The 19,583-nt window shown below is 35.7% G+C and overlaps 1 protein-coding gene across 1 annotated transcript; it reads right to left on the bottom strand.

The window, feature by feature from the left end:
• Nucleotides 1–323: 323 nt before the first annotated feature.
• On the bottom strand, nt 324–2,049 carry LOC141671086 (1-aminocyclopropane-1-carboxylate oxidase-like). The gene is made up of 4 exons (XM_074477187.1): nt 1,858–2,049; nt 1,454–1,680; nt 895–1,228; nt 324–810 (listed from the first exon to the last, which is right to left on the bottom strand). Exons 1-4 carry the CDS (start codon nt 1,960–1,962, stop codon nt 541–543), a joined length of 936 nt encoding a protein of 311 aa, XP_074333288.1. The 5' UTR covers nt 1,963–2,049; the 3' UTR covers nt 324–540.
• Nucleotides 2,050–19,583: the final 17,534 nt, after the last annotated feature.

Raw genomic sequence — 19,583 nt, 5'->3', positions numbered from 1 at the left:
CCTTTTGGCAAGGCGAAGAAATGGAAGTGTGTATTTTTGTGCCGATGGGTAGGAGACGATGCTGTAGCCACCGGTGGGCATGCATTTGAACTAAGAAAGGATTCAAATATAATGTCAAGATGTAGCATAGTAAATACAGAGTTACAAACGTAACTAATGTACTTTAGAATATGAACACTTGTGTTAAACTTTTAGGTGCGCTTAGTTGAGGAAGAGGACTTCTTTGGCAACTATTCTTAAGCATTTACAGTGCTATCTCTGTTTTGTTTAACAGTCCATATAAATTATTAAGTAGTCAATTACCTTCATGTTAGATGCAGGTATACATCATAAAAAAGCAGGGCTTTATTGTTCTTAACTGTACCATCAACTTACACATATGTCAACCAAATCAGCACATTATCATACTAAGCATGCATATATCAATACTATGACCTAAACACTCATAGGATAGATAATAGGATGGTTGATGATATTCAAACGTTACAAATGTGACAAAATAGATATTTGTGTTCGTGCTTTTAGGTGAATCTGCTACTCTCAAACTGTTGTGATTTCCATAGCTTTCATCGCTTCAAACCTTGGCTCCTTGGCCTGAAACTTAAGACCAGCATAAAGCTTCATGTAGTCCTGGAATACAAATTTCGGGTACACGTGCCCTTTCTCTTCGTCTTTCTCAACCAATGTTGGTTCTGGATAGATCACAGCATCCCCTCCAGGGTTGTAGAAGGAAGCCAATGACATCCTGTTCCCATCTGTTTGGGCAATCACCCTGTGCATCACACTCTTGTATTTTCCGTTTGTGATCACCTGTTTAAATAAATGTTTTAGGATCGAATATTAGGATTCAGTTATGTTACTAATTATTTATCAGTTTTTGGACCTGATTACTACCTCAAGTTGGTCACCCAAGTTGATAACAATAGAGTGGCGCATAGGTGGAACATCGACCCATTCGCCATCTTTGAGAAGCTGGAGGCCACTGACTTGATCATCTTGGAATAACAGGATGATCCCACCAGCATCCGTGTGCGCTCGGAGGCCTTTGATGAGATCTGGTTTGGGACAGGGAGGATAGTTGCTGACCTTGGTGCCAAAAGTAGGACCCTTGGATCCGTAGAAAGCTCTCTTCAGGTAACCTTTTTCTAATCCAAGATTCTCGCATAGCAAGTCCAGCAGTTCCTCAGCTAGTTTTTCTATTCCTTTTGCAAATTCCTTCATTGCCTTCCTGTTGTCATTTTTTAAACAAAAGATTGTCATATTTCTCCTAGAACTTGTGTGCTTGTGCACAAGTGCTCATGTGCGTGTTATTCTTGCCAGAAATTTTGATACTCACACACTCGCACCCCCACGAGGGCATAAAACCCTGAATTTACTCAGTTATTACCAAGAGGACTCCGTTTGGCTAAAGGCAAAGATATTGTAAACCTTAGGTGTTTCGGCTAAAAGTTACCTGTAATCATCTTCAAGATCAGGAATATCTGTGATCTTGGAATGAGGAAGATGGCTAAGAAAGAAAGTGCTTTCCCAGTCCAAATCATCAATTTCATTTTGTACAGTCTCTAAACCTTTATTCGCCACCATTTCCTTGAACCTCTGCTCCATACTCTTCTTGTAGTGTGCCTTTGTCAGCCTCTCCACAGTGTCCATAAGCTCGATAGAAATCCCATGATTCAGTACCTTTTAGTCATAATACTAATTAAAAAAAAAATATGAACCATTCCTTATCATACCATATACAAGATTATGCAAGAACACAAATTTCTTAGACTATATTTACACATACACTAACTAAACTAAACCAAACCATGCGTATTCAGTATAGCCCGTTTATGAGAGAAAAGTAAGAACTATTACCTCAAAAAATCCCCAGTTCTCACAAGCATCTTTAATCCTCTCCATTGTCGCAGCCCTCTCTTCACCATTAAGCTTCTCCATGTTGATGATTGGAAACTTCTCCATTTTTTTCTTACCTATCTTCTTATTTTCCCCTGTTTTTCTTGTAACAGTTTTCTGTCAAGTTTATATTGAAGAGTGTGGACTTGAGCTGCTATTTATAGGCAAAAAAGCTGCAGGGGTAAAACTGGAGCAAAAATCACACTTTTTAATCTTAAAATTATTTTTAAATTTATCTAACTTGTCTCTATATTAGGTAGAAATATGGTACAGTGATCAACCTAACTAGGCACGAGTCATAACAGTATGGCATGACATGTTGCAGTTTAAATTTATAATATCAGATGTTTTCTGGACTACCAATCAAATGAAAGGAGACACAATACAAATAATAAAAATAAATGAATACACTTATCCAGGAGATCTCAGGGAAGAATTAAAAACAGGACTCGTGTAACATGTATGTGATCACATCCTGTTGGACCCCCTAGCATTTTGGTTTTCTCTTAATCAAACATCCTATGGGTGCCCAAACACTCACACATGGAATGTGTGAGTGAGGCTAATTTAGATTGAATCATGTGTGAGTGAGGTTAATTTAGATTGAAGTCTCGGCTAATACAGAAGTATTTAACGAAAGTTTTAACTTTTAACCTCCAGCTCTTCTCGTAAAATTTTAGAAATTTATTTTTTCAGAAAAGTTTATTATAAAAATTTTAGCCCCTCGTTAATTTGAATGCTGGTTCCGCTAATACACACGCGATTGTTATTGTTATAATTTGGCCAAGTACAAAAGAAATTGTTCCCCATGTATATGGTACAAGTCTAAATGAAGCTGGTGTAGGGGCTGGTTTATAGTGCAGGCCAGGCCCTGACCCTGGGGGGGGGCTGCTTATCTTTTTGTAAATAAGCTTTACTTGAGTCTTGACCAAACTTTACTGCTGGAACTGCTTCTTTTCTTCACTTTGCTATTGTTTGGTTGCTGAAAGATTTGACATCTATGAACTATGAAGTTGCTTCACAGTTCACACTAGCCTTTTATGTCCTCTCTATGAATTAAACTGCACGCCCTTTATGTCCTCTTTATAAATAATAGATTTAAAATCTGTGTGCATCAAAATTACATATCCCACGGGGAAAACTCGTGCACTCGATACAACTTTCACGGATGAGTAAGTGCATGAACACTAAATTTGTCAAAAATTAGCAAAGTGGTTGATCATTCCATTCTTAATTTTCAATTTTTGTTCTTCTTTTGCATTTAGTTAATGATTCTGCATTTAGGTAATACCTGTGCTACAAATAGACAATAAGTTAAGCCTTCAATAGTAAAACTTTCCATCACAGTGTGCCTGCCTATGCATCAACCTTTTCAAGAAGCAGTAAAGTGTAAGTTAAACATCATTATCAAGCTAATCTTTCTTCCATTTTTTTAAGATTTCTGATATCAGTTGCAATTTAAAACTAAAACAGCCAAACGGAACCTTGATCTTACATTGCTGGGCTAAGATAACTTTGTAGCTTTCACTCTTTCTGTGTTAAGATTTGTTAAGATCTTGTACTGGCCCAACTTGCTGTTTGTTCTAGCTAAACTATGATTTAGTCAAACCATTCACTATTTCAGGTCCTTGTCACTTTGTAAAGATAGTAGGCGTGCCGACGAAATATAATCGAATGTTTTGTCAAGCACAAATTGTTATAATGATTAAATTTACTGACTACTATGTGCTTCAAAGGTCATAAATTTAGTTTTAGTTTTTTATGCAAACGTAGAAAATAGCAGGTATTTCAAAATTTTAACTCATTTCTTTAACATTTCTTTTTGTTGTAGTGAACCCTGTAACCGTTATCCGAACTTCGGGTAAGTACTATGTAAATCAAATCTCATGGCTCACGCAATAGCATGTAAATCACATGAATCAAGATAAACCGTATTTAAACGACAAATTCTGGTTTATGAGACATAATCATAAATTCTCATCCTCTACTTATGACTACCATTAACCTAGTTCTACGCCAATATAAAATAATATTATTTTTTATGTAAACATGTATTTTAAAAAGGGATTACCATGTCCTTATAACGATCTCATGTCTCGTGACTGAGATTAAGTGTACTATAGGGTATTTTTGTAAATACAAGGATTGTGTTTATATGTACAAATTTACCTTTAAAATAATCTCATGTAATTTGCCAAAGGACAATTTCGGACCCAATTTTCCTTTTTAAAAATTTATTCCAAAAAAGTCAGAAAAGATTATATATCACAAGATAATTGATCACATTCCTCATAAATAAATGAGACACGCAAGGTACCATTTGAAAAAGTTTTTGATATACTTTGCACGTAGTGAAAAAATGTTAAAAATAACAATTTTTTGGTACTAATGGCTGAAAATATCCATTCTGAAAGTGAATGACTGAAAATATAGTTTTGAATACGTATTTGTCATTTGGGTATCCTGTTATGTACTAGATACGTATTTGTCCAATTTTTTTTAAATACGCATTTGACTCAATGATAACACTCAAACTATAAATGCGTATATTTATTAATTTTCTTAGATACTCAATTCTAAAATGTGTATTACACTTAACCAATTATAAAATACGTAATTATAACTGTATGTTGTAACATATTTTTCATAGTGCAATAATTCCTATATAAAATTAAAGAACTATCGCATGTGTCAAGAAGCAATATATAATGTAGAAAAATGTTAAATCTACAACAATTCTTTATATTCTAGAGCAAAAAAATCGTGAAAAAAACTAAATTTTTCACTCACTGGTTTCTCCCAAGGCTGTTGATGTGAGGGAGGGTATTTTAGTTTTTTCATAATCGTTTTTCTCTAAAACTTGAAAAACTACTCAAATTTAACATTAACCATGCTTGAGCTTGACTATATTTTCACATGTTTATCAATCTACAATCTTGAACATAAGAAGCTCAAAGGTTGAATTGATGATACTAGAAAAAAAACTTACATACACGAACTAATGCATGTCGAATTGTCGGATTTAAGATCTAGTTTTGGTTTCTATCTATAATTTTTTATAAATTAATTATGGCCTTCTTCCTCATTATCTCTCATTTAAATCGGCGTCCCCAGTGCATCAAATACTGCAATTATGTACACGTTCATGTACAAGTATGGGCCGAGTATGCTCCCACATTGCAATACATGATTTAATTTAAGCCCTACAAATAAAATAGTCTTTCTTTAAGGTAAAAGAAAATGCTGAAGAGAAAAATAGTGAAAAATTATTATAATGTTTTTTTAGTTAAAATTTAAATATACTTTAATGTTTGCTCTTTGACTTCTACGCATACTCTTTCTAAAAACAGTCAAATTAAGAAAAGAATTCAATAGTTAAGTTATATGGAGTTTCGAAGTCCATATATGTTATACAATTAAAATATTGATATATTGTAAAACAAATTATTTTACAAATCATCTGTTATCAACATCATCATTTTAATTAAAATTTTGGGGAATATATACAGTTTATAATTAAAAAGTTTATAATTAAAAAAATTACAAAATATATTATTTTACAAAACATGTTTATTTTGTAAAACATAAATATTTACATCCTAGAAATATTTTCTACATGTAAAATATATAATATTTGCAGGATTTTATTAAAATAATAATAATTTTATATATCATGATTCTCAAAATTATATATTTTATAATATTTTACTAGATATTTTAATTACAGAGAGTACACGAACTCCATCCACTACAGTACACTACAAAATACAACGACTTCTAGAACTTTATTCAACAGTCGTATATAAAAACATAAACATAGATCGGACCTTCTATTTGAGACCAAGGACTCCAGACATACAATGGACCGCGGATACAAAGGACCCGCAATAATTTATAGACAATTATTTTTCAATTTAACTTATAAATTAATTTTATAACTTATAAACAGATAAGTTATATGTTAATAACTTATCTGTTTATATTCTAAATTTAAAATTAAGAAATTAAGATAATTATATTAAAAATTTATTCATTATATTTTTTAAAATTAATAAAATTCTGACTTATAAACAAATTTATTCAAACACTTAAATAATTTGTAAATAGTAATATACTCCCAAAACAAGACAAGGACGTAAAGGCCCAAGACCACGTTTGTTATGCACGCACACATGCTCCGTTTTATAATTTTGTTAGTTACAAAATTGACCAAAATGGTAGTTCAAATTAGAGGTGGCCATCCGTGCGGGTCGTGCGTGCCGGGCCGGGTTTGTAGCGGGCTGGGACCGAGAGATATCAACACTGAACCGGCACTAGAAGGCGAACGAACCGGGCCGGGCTGGTTTGAGCTGTCAGAAGGTAACCCGGATTCGGCACTGAGTTTGTGTGCGTGTTAGGCGGTTCACGGGCTGGCACGCGGGCTGGTTCACGGGCCGGCACGGGCTGGCACGCGGTTCAGTGTTGCATAATTTGAGTGGAGTTCTGTCATGTTGTGTCATACTGTGTTTGTTTAAAATGGTACTATTGTATTTTAATTTTCAATGCTAATATTCGAATTGTATTCTAATTTAAATTCATGTATTGAAATTGTATAATAAATATTTTTTACTATATAAAATTTGAAATTTAATGTTTATTAAAAAATAATTAATAAAATGTAACATTATTTTCTATTATGTCACATAATTTATTCGAAATACTATAATTGTAATCAGTTAATTTTATTATTTTAACTTTTTGGTTAAAAAGAGGACGGTACCTCTTATAAATTTTATTAATTTAAAAAAATTACAAATGATATGAGAGGACTCCTCTCTAAAAAAACAGAATAAACCACATCAAACATTAAAAAATTACAAATCAAATAATATTAAAACTTTAAATAAAATTACGTTTGGGTAATCTGGATGGTCTTCCATTTTTTACTTTGGCATTTTATATTGCATGAATCATATTTGCACATGTTTTTGTAGTACCTGATTTTCCAGTTTATAGGCACTAACCCGCGGGCCTGTGCGGGCTGTGCGCGGTCTGCATCGTGCGTGCGGCTCCTGTGCGGGCTCGTGCGGGTTAGTGCCGGTCCCGGTTTTTTATAACTAAATTCGTATTCGGTTCGTTTCATTTGGCGGGTTGTGCGGGTTTGAACCGGCCCGAATCGGGCCGAATATTTTACGGTTTCCGTACGAGCCGGTCCCGAATGAGCGGTTCAAACCCGCCCATTTGGCCAGCTCTAGTTCAAATCCATTTCTGCATGCAACCATGCATCTAAATTATAACCTAACCTTTTTTTCAAAAAAAATTTATAACCTAACCTTTTTCCATTGCCCGAATCGATCCTTATCCCTGTTTGTTCATATCGAGAGATAACTAACAAAGTACTCACAAAATTATGATTACACAAGGAAACTTTGTTATTAAGATAATCAAAGAATTCGCTCAACTAATGATAACAATCTTTCAGAAAAGAAAAACTCACGATAGCAAAGTTGTGGTCCGATATTTATTACTTTGTTTAGATATCGTGTTGACATTGACCAAGTTATAAATTAATGTCAAATTTTCCCCCAACTTATCATTGTAGCTTAACTGATTATATATGCGAACCCTTGTGAAATGTTGAATCTAGTTTTAGTAGGATAGGAGAAATGGTAGAACATTTAGTTGGTTGGGGTCGTGTGTGGTAGGTGTTATAACAAATTTTCTGCCGCCCCGGTCTTTGTCCAGATGAATAGACTTCGTCTTGTAAAGAGAAAAATGCGAGGGGTGATTTCCCGATTCCCTTTCCGTATGAGAATAAATTAACTGGTCTTTGTATGGATAATTCGGAATAAAAGATAGTAATGTGATCTAAGAGTGTGTTGATGAATGAACTTGTGATTTAAGAGTGTGTGTTGATGAATGAATTTTTGTGTGTATATAACCTTAACCATCAACGTTACTCTCCGGGCTTGTCGGTTCGTTGCACTTAGAGGGGGGAGGTGGCCATTGTGGCAAGGAGACTACATCCTCGTCTTTACTGAACCGACCGTCGTCCTCGTTATTGGGCCAACCTTTCTTCAGCCCACGTAGTGCCTTATCTTCTTCGGCCCAAACACGTTACACGAGCCTAATAACAGTGGGCCTTCAATATGTCCCTGGGTTTCGACTGAGAATGAATTTTTTGAGGGAAGTCAAATCTCTTCGGCCCACTTTGTTGTCTTAGGTGTGTAGTGTCACTTGGAAAACTGTGCATGCCTTAATGATGACAGTTGTCCCATCTCGAAATACCCAGTCTCATCTAGCCGTTAAATTCCAAACGTTTGGATCTCAAGCGTTGGTTTCAAAACCAACGTCTCTTGGACCAAAAAACTTAAAGGGCACATCCTTTTACCCCTATATATATACTCCCCTTCTCTTACAACATCATTTTTCGTTTCACTTTCTTACAAACAATGATCACTCTCTGCAAAAACCTCTTCTCAAACATAAAATCACAGGCAGCACAAGCTCAAAGTTCCCTCAACAACCATATTGTGCTTCCAATCTTCCACATAACAGTAAGTTCTTTATCCTATCATTTTGCATGCAAGTCTGTGGTTCATAATGCAGTATATGTTTTTTAAAAATGACTTTAGGGGGTTTGCAGGAGTTTGAGTCTGTACAGGGTTATTAGGCATTTCCGCCTTTCTCTCTTTTTCCCCTTTTTTTCTTCTGTTTTTGGTCTAGGGGGCTTAAAGAGGGTAAACGAGATTGTTTCTGGGCTTGAACAGGCTTCGACACATTCAAGCCTTGGAACAGTCTTCGGGAACCGTCCCCAGACACCCCTTCTCCTTCTCCTTCTCCTTTTTTTTGGGACTAGTCAGGATTTAAAGATGGCATGCAGGTGTGTTGTAAGTCTTGAACGTTCTTCGGAATGTCCAAGCCCTAGAACACACTTCGGGAGCCGATCCCCCAAGTCCACAAAACTCTGTCTCCTTCTTCGGACCGATCTTGGCCTGTTGTACTTGATCTTTATTTGTTAGTCCTTTTTTCCCATAGTTATGCAATCCGAGTACACGACTAATGCTTCCTCATTTTTGGATACAAGATCATGGATCGGTCTAGCGCGGGAGCGGTGCCGAGCTGTCCGGCCCACTTCAGCGACATCGCATCCTTCCCAGCTGCCAACAATCTCTCGCAACTGAAGAAGACGGGCATAGGACAATTCTATGACAAATACCAAATTCCGAGGGGGTATATCATCTCTACCATTCGAAGAGTTCGGATCAGATTTTTCATACCCCTCCCGTCCCGTCGAGTTGCGGAGACTACGTCGTCGGGATTTTTGAAGCCTCTCTTAATCTCACTCCTAAAATTGGTGAAGAGTCTGTTCAAGAAAATGAAGATTGTCTTTGCTGAGATAAATCCGAACGGATTCATACACATCAACAGTTTCCACTGTCGGTACTTGGAGGCGAAGATCAAGCCTTCGACCAGGTTGTTCTGGTTCCACTATAATTTGCGTGGGAACGGAAAAAGTCCGGGTTTCTGCACTATCGGTCGAAGAGCTGGCCGAGGGGGATTGGTGCTTCACCAATTCCATTAATAAAAAAAGCCACATGCACTGGTGCTACATCTTCGGCATCTATTTGGCAGAGTTCGGGGTTTGGTGTGACGGCCTCAACCCCGGGGTCAGGGGCTGACGTCACCAAAAATATGATAAACTATAACAAAAACTACTAATTATATTTTATTATAATACACGACCCCAAACCAGGAGCCGAGACAGGTTCAAGTATTATTTAGGTTACAAGACACACACTAACTTATTCAAAATCAGACATCCTCACTTATTACAGCAACTCATCAGACCTCAGGGTCTGATACAAACTACCTCAGAGGAGCCGGGACCGGAGGCTGACACTCTACGCTGACCTAGTTTTCTAGACATCTGCAATAAATAAATACAAAACAAGATGCAAGGGTGAGCAATCCATTGCTGAACAGTACCTCTTTATGAATAACCAGTAAACAAGATGTATAAAACATTATAGGAACATGTAATATATAATAGATAATGTCAAAGATTACTGGAGCTAATAATATCATCAACATCTATGATCTGAGTATATCAGAAGATCAGAAGAGTTGAAGGCAACATGCAAGAGCAGAATATCAAAGGATGGAAGATTTCTAAATATAAAAGCTGGCTCTTTATCAAGATACAGGATAGGTATGTTAGCTAGTTATCCTAAGCCATATTTGCTGAAACTAATGGAGGCTCTAACTGACACCCCCATCCTAGAAGAATTGGAAATACTTGTGCAAATTAAGAACATAATTGAGAAAGAATCAGACAGCTCAGTCTTTACTTAATTATTGTAAACTGTCAAATATTCATTATACAAGTGTTGTATCAGCTTTTGTATCATTTTATTTTCATTCTTTAACTTGGGTTAGTCTTGTTAACAGGCATGAATTTGTGATAAGCAATCTTCTCACAAATTGGGGGAGATTGTTGTGCAAGACATGCCTGTATCATAACAAGACTAAGTCATACTGAAAACCCTAAGATTAGTTGTATTGTAACCTTAATTTGTAATTCATACTTGTAACACTTAATGTATGTAAAATATAAATGGAGCAGACTGGAGCATTTTTCTCTAAACAATGTCAAGCCTAAGAATTCTATCTGGAAGAAGATCAAGAAGATCATGCCTCAGAAGAATTATGAAGAAGCTTGGAGTTGAATAAATCTGTTTGGTGTAAAATATTCTAAGTCAAGATCTCTACAAGTCACATAATTAGTGTTATAGAGAAGTCATTCGAGAACTCAGAAAGACCTATCGAGAACTCAGGAAGTGTCTATCGAGAACTCAGGAAATACTATTGGAGATATCGATAAGTCAGATACCCATTCGAGAACTCAGAGATATCGACAAGTGTACATTCATTAGAGAACTCTGAGTTATCGATAAGCCAAAGTCCATTAGAGAACTCTGAGTTATCCATAAACCAAAATTCACTAGAGAACTCAGAGTTGTCGATAAGTCAAGTCAACAATGAAGTTTCAGAGATATCGACAAGCCAACATGCCTATCGAGATATTGAGTTCTCTATAACTTAATTGGAGATCTCGAAGTGAAGAAATTTCTCTAAGTACAGAATTGCAGAACAGTTCAATATCCAAGGTTGCAAATCAACAAACAATTCACATAGCTGAATTGACAAGTCTACAAAAAGCAGTTTGAGAGATGCGCAAGATCAATGGCAAAGATTAACTAACAAAGGAGATTAAAGTAATCACGGGATGCTAAAGATATGCTAAGCCAGAAATGGAAGATTTGCTTTTCTATAAATAGAAATGACAAGTGACAGTTTAGAAAAGCTAATAGTATATTTATTATCCACTGTGTAAACCAGCAGTTAACAGAGTTATAAAGTTAACACTAGGGGTGAGCAAACAAAAACCAAAAAACCGAAAACGGACCGAAAAACCGAAACCGGACCGAAAAACCGAAATACCGCACTGAAAAAAACCGAAACCGACAAAAACCGAAAAAAACCGTAACCGAACCGAACCGACCGGACGGTTTGGTAACGGTTACGGTTTTATCCTTAAAACCGAACCGAAAAACTGAACCGCTAATATTATTTTAAAATATTTAATATATATTTATTTACTTATCTATTTTATACAAATATGAGTATATGATACTTGCCAAATTTATATAAAAATTTTAAAAACCTTTTGTTGTTGGGCCTGTAGATGGATTATGATAGTCATTTACTTGCACTTGGACTTGTCGATAGTCATTCATATTATAGCTCTATTAATTCATCAATACGAATCCCTCATTTAACGATGCTACTTATTTGTTACATTATACTAAATAATTAATTTTTTTAGATTTATATTAAATAACGTCTATAAATATTCTTAGTATTATATTAAATAATTATTTTTTTTAAAAAAAATAAAAACCGAAAAAAACCGAAACCGATAAACGGTTAACCGAACCAAAAATAACCGTTCCGAACGGTTCGGTTACGGTTAATAGCTAGAAACTGAACCGAATCGACATACACGGTTCGGTAACGGTTTTCGGTAAAAACCGAACCGAACCGAACCGAACCGTGCACACCCCTAGTTAACACTGGTCCTCTAGTTAAGGAGAACAATCAAGATAGAAAATCTAGTATTCTCTCTCAAGAAAGAAGCTAAGTTCTAAAACAAGAACTTAGAGATTTTGTAGCAAAACACTGCTTGATTTTTAATATAAAATTAAGTGAGTTTTGAAGATCTCTGTTTTACATATTTGCATAGTTATTTATGTTTAACATCTATTCTACTAAATCATTGATAACAACCAACTGCTAAAGCCAAAGTCGATCAAAAATCAAACGTTCAAGCCAAAACACATTCACCCCCCCTCTGTGTTGTATTCATACCTAACAAGTGGTATCAGAGCAAAATCTGAAAGTAAACAGATTAGATCTTGGAAAAATGAATACACAGAAAATCAGTAGTATCAAGAATCCTCCCTTTGATAAGGCCAATTACACTTTATGGAAAAAGAAAATGTTGCTGTTTATAAGAATGGCCAATCATCTTTACATTGGTATCCTCAAGAATGGGCCCTTCACTCCTGTAGTTAGAGTTGAGGAAACCACAGATGGAGATATGGTTATTCCAGCTCATTATGCTCCCAAGGATCCTTTGGAGTATACTGAACCTGAAAGAGAGAAAGTTTCCCTAGACAGTGCTTTGCAACTGATACTAATTGAGTCGCTTGACAATGTAATGTATAATAACATTGTCAACTGTGACACTGCTAAACAGATCTGGGAAAAGATTGAAATACTTTATGAAGGAACTGAGGAGGTTAGGTCAAATCAAAGAAGGATATTGATTTCTCAGTATGAGGGTTTTATGGCTAAACCAAAGGAGGGTATTACTGATGTGTTTGAAAGGTTTAATAAGCTGATAAATGACTTGCAGCTTCATGATAAATTTTATGATGTTGAAGAAGTGAATTTGAAGTTCTTGCTTACTCTCCCTGATCATTTGGAACAAAAGATCTCTGCAATCATAGAAGGAAGGGATTTGAGTAGAATCACACTGGAAGTGCTCTATGGGGTTCTGAAAACTTATGAACTTGAAATGATTCAAAAGAAATCATTAAGGGCTGGTTAAGGATATGTACTGGACGGCTCAAGTGCACTAATTGTGAATGATGGCCAGACCTCGAATGATGAGCAAAGATCCCAAACTCCAGAAATTTCTACAAGTGAGAAAAGAGTCAATGACACTAAAGAGCAAGTCATACTGGAATTGGATGAAGAAGATGAGTTCTACGCTCTTGATGAGCTTGATGAGCTAGACAAATCAATGGCTTAATTGGCTAGAAAATTCTCTAACATTAGAGTGAAGAAACCAAGATTCTTCAAGAGCAAAGGACAGTCCTTCACCAAAGACAGCAGCTGGAAAGGAAAAGGGAAGTACACTCCTGATAGCAAAACTGGCTACAAAACTGGATCTGTTGATAGATCAAACATAAGGTGCTTGAACTGTGATGAGTTGGGCCATTTTGCTACAGAATGTAGGAAACCCAATAAGGCAAAGAAAGACAAAGCCTATCTTGAATTGGAAGCAAAGTATGATGCTCTTCTAAAGAAGCAACAAGGGAAAGCTTATATTGCTGAGGGTAAGAGCTGGGATGATTCAGATAATGATGAAGATGAAGAAGTTGGAAACTATGCACTCATGGCCTTGGAGCAAGGAGACTCTTCATCATCTAAATCACATGTACCAACTCTTACCACAATTGATTTAAATGTGAGTCAATATAAGGAAACTGTTGAAAAGATGAGCACAAAAATGTTCCACATTCATACAAGCATGGTTGCTGCAAATGAGGAAGTTAGCAGATTGAAAAAGATCAATGAAAAACTAGAGAGTGAAAAACAAGAGACTGAATTGTTGCTGGTTGAGCTTGATACTGCTAAGCAAGAAAATGCATACTTAAAGAACAAATTAAAGTGTGCAAGTGAAATTGAAGCAGTATTGAGAGAAAAGCTGGAGAAGAATGAAATGAAGCTGAAATCCTTCAAAAATGCCTCTGATTTGATTGGCCAATATCATGAAAAGAACAAGCCATGTGCAAACATTGCCATTGGTCTTGATTATGAGGGTTTGAAAAACAAAAAGAAGTCTGTCAGTGACAAAGGAAAATCAACTGAAACTGAGGATGTTCCAATTATTCTGAAGAAAGTTGAATCACCTTTGTTCAAGGCATGTGAAGTGAACTTCAGTGAAGAAGAGTTGATCATCAAACAGGAGATAGCTGATGAGGACAAGGAAAAGAAAAATGATGAGACAACTCATTCTTCCATCTCTGTTGAAACACCAAAAGCCAATCAAGAAACTAAGGAGTCTGTGAAGGAGATTAAAGCTGAACAGGTCAAAAAGAAAAAGAAGAATAGAAATGGAAAGATTGGGATAAACAAAAGCAATAATTTTGCTTATGTTGCAAATGCTCCTAGAAAGAGGTGTGAGAATTATGAATCAATGAATCACCTAACTCATCTTTGTAAAAAGATTGTTAGCAATCCACCTGAAGGAGTCTGCAAGTACAATGAAGCTAAGGCTAATGATCCCTATTCATTCTGTGACAAGTTTGACTGCATTCCCTGTAACATGAAAGTGATGAAGAGTTGCCACAAATTGAGAATTGATCTCATAGAATCAAAAGTTGGTTCTATATCTAAAAGGAAAAATGCTCAACAGTCTATGAATTCCATTTTATCTGAAAATTCTCATTCTACTTCTGCAAAATCAGTTAACAAGAAGAAAGTGCCCAACACAGCTTAGGTAACTAAACACAATTAATCCTCATTGTGTGCAGGGAAAAGGAAAGAAGGTCATGTGGATCATTGATAGTGGATGTTCCAGGCATATGACAGGTGATAAGGCCCTGCTATCACAATTTGAGGAGATGGCTGGCCCTTTGGTGACCTTTGGAGACAACAGCAAAGGATTCACAATGGGATATGGCAAGATTGTTTCTGTAAATGTTGTCATTGAAGATGTAGCACTAGTTGTTGGATTAGAAGTAAATCTCCTAAGTGTTAGTCAATTTGCAGACAGAGGTTTTCAAGTTGTTTTTAACAAAGAAGATTGTGCTTTTATTAGCAAAAAGACTGGTGAAATTGCTCTTAGAGGAGTAAGAAAGGGAAGCTTGTTTGTTGCAGACTTAGACTCAACAAATAAGGATGGAGTGTGTTGTTTCTACACCAAGGCATCAGAAGAGAAAAGCAAATTATGGCATAAGAAGTTATCTCACTTGAATTTCAAAGCAATCAACACCTTAGTCAAGAAGGAGCTTGTGAGAGACATGCCCAGTCTGGAATTTTCTCAACTGGAAGCTTGTGGAGCTTGTCAGAAAGGAAAGATGAAAAGATCTAGTCACAAGTCAAAAACTGTGAATTCCATAAGTGCACCTCTGCAACTTATTCACATGTACTTGTTTGGGCCAGTAAATGTCTTGTCCATTTCAAGGAACAAATATGCCCTTGTTATGGTTGATGATTTTTCAAGATACACTTGGGTTGAGTTCATGTACTCTAAAGATGAAACTCCAAACTTTATAATTGAGCACATCAAGAAAATTGAGAAGCAAGCTGAAGGAAAAGTTAGTGTAAAAAGATTGAGGAGTGATAATGGAACAGAATTCAGAAACTCAACATTAAGTGAATTCTGCAAAAGCAAAGGCATTGTTCAAGAATTTTCAGCAGCTAGAACACCTCAACAGAATGGAGTAGTTGAGAGGAAAAATAGAACATTAATTGAAGCTGCTAGAACTTTGCTACAAGATGCTCAGTTGCCAACTAGTTTTTGGGAAGAGGCTGTTAATACTGCATGCTACACTCAAAACAGATATCTCATCAACAAAGCTCATGGTAAATCACCTTACTCAATCATGTCTAACAGAAAGCCTACAGTGAAACATCTACATGTGTTTGGAAGCAAGTGTTATATTCTAAAAGACAACTCTGAATATGTGGGAAAATTTGACTCTAAAGCTTTTGAAGCAATTTTTCTGGGATATTCATTGGAAAGAACAGCCTACAAAGTTTATGTGATTGATCAAAAGAAAATTATGGAAAGCACAGATGTGACTTTTGATGATGACAAGTGTCCAGGCTTAAAATGCCTTGATGTAAATGATGCTGAAGCCCTTGCATTTAAAAATCTAACCATTGATAGTGATTCTGATGAGGAAGATGAAGTTGTGGCACAACAAGTGATAAATGAAGAGACATCTGAACAAAATCATGGGAATGAAAGCTCTCTTCAGACACCTGAATTTGATGGCACAAACTCAGGGGGAGAAGAAGAGAATGGAAATGACAGTCATGGTAATACTAAAGAAAATGATGAAGGCACTAGTCAACAGACACATACTAGAAAGTGGGATAGGAGTCATACAGTAGAAGCTATTATTGGTGATCCCTCAGCTGGTGTGAGAACTAGGAGTGCAACTACTAATGAATGCCTACATGCATGTTTTCTATCTCAAGTAGAGCCCAAGAAACCTGAAGAAGCCCTATTGGATCCTGATTGGATATGTGCTATGCAAGAGGAGCTGAATCAGTTTGAGAGGAACAAAGTCTGGAAATTAGTTCCTGCACCAAAGAATGGAAGCATAATTGGAACTAAGTGGGTGTACAGGAACAAAATGGATGAAAATGGAATTGTTAATAGAAACAAAGCAAGGCTGATTGCTAAAGACTACTCACAAGAAGAGGGAATTGACTATGATGAGACTTTTACTCCTGTTGCAAGACTAGAAGCAATAAGAATTTTTCTGGCATTTGCTGCACACTCAAATTTCAAGGTGTATCAAATGGATGTCAAGAGTGCTTTTCTTAATGGTGAACTAGAAGAAGAAGTTTATGTGCAACAGCCACCTGGCTTTGAAGATCCAGAATTCCTTAACTTTGTTTACAAATTACTCAAGGCTCTATATGGATTGAAACAGGCACCTAGAGCCTGGTATGACACATTGTCAGAATTTTTACTCAAACATGGTTTTACCAGAGGTAGTATTGATAAGACTCTCTTCTACAAGAAGCATGATGAAGATATGATCCTAGTTCAAATCTATGTGGATGATATCGTCTTTGGATCTACAAATGAAAAGCTGTGTCAAAGATTCTCTAGGCTAATGCAGAGTGAGTATGAAATGAGCATGATGGGATATTGAGTTACTTCCTTGGCCTTCAAGTTAGTCAAAGAAGTGATGGTATTTTCATCAGCCAAACCAAATATGTGAATGACTTATTAAAAAAAATTTGGCATGGTGGATAGTTCACCTGCATCTACACCTATGTCTACTGCAACCAAGTTGGATGAAGACAAGAAAGGCAAGAGTGTGGATATTTCAAGCTACAGAGGAATGATTGGATCATTGCTTTATTTGACTGCTAGTAGACCAGACATCATGTTTGCTACTTGTCTATGTGCCAGATTTCAAGCCAATCCAAAGGAATCATATTTGATGGCTGTAAAAAGGATTTTCAGATACTTAAAGGGAACTCCAAACTTGGGATTCTGGTATCCTAAGGGAACTGGTTTTGAAGCTGTTGGATACACAGATGCAGATTTTGCTGGATGCAGGGTTGATAGGAAAAGTACTAGTGGAAGCTGTCAATTTCTTGGTCAAAGACTTGTATCCTGGTATAGTAAGAAACAACAATCTGTGTCAACTTCCACAGCTGAAGCTGAATATATAGCTGCTGGAAGTTGTTGTGCTCAGGTGCTTTGGATTAGAAATCAGCTAATGGACTATGGTCTAGTGTTACACAAAATTCCCATTATGTGTGACAATACTAGTGCCATATCTATAGTAGCTAATCCAGTTAATCATTCTAGAACAAAGCACATTGATGTTAGGTACCATTTTATCAGGGAACATGCTACAAATGGTACCATTGAGCTCATTTTTGTTCCAACAGAGAAACAATTAGCTGACATTTTTACTAAACCTTTGGATGAAGCAACCTTCACTAGACTTGTGAGTGAAATTGTAATGCTCAATTCTTCATCCTAAGGCAAGAACTTAGCTAATGTTTTGCAGCAGATTAATTTCTAATAAATCAACCTAGTTTGATATAATTGGAAATTAACTGAAATATGAATTATAAATATTTCAGAATCTCTGTATATTTATTTTTCTTAAAAATTCAAAAAAATTAACTTAGAATATTTCAAAATTCTAAGTAAACTGCTCAGTTGTTAATTTACATCTTAAATGTGTAAAATTAACACAAGGCAGAATTACAGTACTCAAAGGTATAGAGAACTGAGTTCTCGATAAGTCAAAATGACTTATCGACAAGTAATTTTAGAGTTCTCGAGTGAGTCCTCGACAATTCTATTTATAGACTTCTCGAATGACTTCTCGATAACCTCTATTATGACTTATTGATAAGATCATGTAGAGTTCTCTAATAGTGTTAATTCATAGAGTTCTCGACAAGGATATTTTGAGACTTATCAATAACTCAGAACTAAAATAATTTAATTTAATGAATTATTTTAGACAAATACTTTTGGAAAATTTATTCTGATTTTAATTTGATTCAATTCAAATAAATAAGAATTATTTCAGTCCTTTTTGGACAAACTGGGCATTTATCAGAGTGCTCGATAAATCATTTCTTAGTTCTCGAAAAGAATTAATAAAATGACTTATCGAATGTACTTCTTTCAAATTCAAAATTACTTCTCGATAAGTTTAAAATCAAACGTTTATTTGACTTCTCGATAAGTATTTTACTTTTTCTGTAAATACCCAGACTTCTCCATTAATCTTAACTTGGAATTTCTCAAAATTCTAAGTAAACTGAATATTTATTACGTCATATCTTCAGTATGTGAACTTAATAAATAACAGATCAAAAGAAGTAAAAAGTATGAAAAACTGAACAAATTTAATTCATAAATTATGTTCATAAAAATACTTTTGACATACTTTGTCTCTAAATTTCTCTGACTTATTGACACATTTACATGCTTATATGATTTCTTGCTTACGTGGAAATATGTTAGTCCAATGTTAGTAGACTAGTACATTATTTGTGTTGTTTTGAGTATGCTGATAGTGATAATTTTATCTGATTGCTTGCTGATAGGGAGAGTTACTTTTTGTGTAGAGAGTACGTGCTTATTTGCATGGGGAATAGTTACTCTTTAAAATAAACTAATATTCTTGAGTACTTGCATGGGGAATAGTCACTAGTCATTTCTAGTTGTCTAGTAGGCTTATGTGATTATTACTCCTATTATCCGGGTAACTCAAGAGTCTCTTGGTTTCTATCTTTACTTCCTCTATAAATTAAAATGCTTCACTCTTTATCACTCATCACTCTCCTACTCTCAACAAACATCAAATTTCAAACTCACCTTCTGTTCATCTCTCTCTCTCTCATTCAAATGGATGCCCCAGTCTTCTACAGACTTGTTAATGGAGCTTATCAACCGGTCCATCATTTGGATGATGATCTAGTGTATTTTGATCTTTTCGGACTTCGTGTCCGCCTCAAGGGGGTTGTTTACAGCCCCTTTGATATTCCACTTGAGGTCTTTTACGAACTCTCGTGGGATGATCAAATCGACATTCTTTTCTTTGAGATGGAAGCCTCTTTCGAGCAGGAGAGACGAG

This window comes from Apium graveolens, chromosome 1, assembly GCF_009905375.1.
Source record: "Apium graveolens cultivar Ventura chromosome 1, ASM990537v1, whole genome shotgun sequence".
Classification (NCBI taxonomy): Eukaryota; Viridiplantae; Streptophyta; class Magnoliopsida; order Apiales; family Apiaceae; genus Apium; species Apium graveolens.
This window is presented reverse-complemented; position numbering and strand designations above follow the sequence as displayed.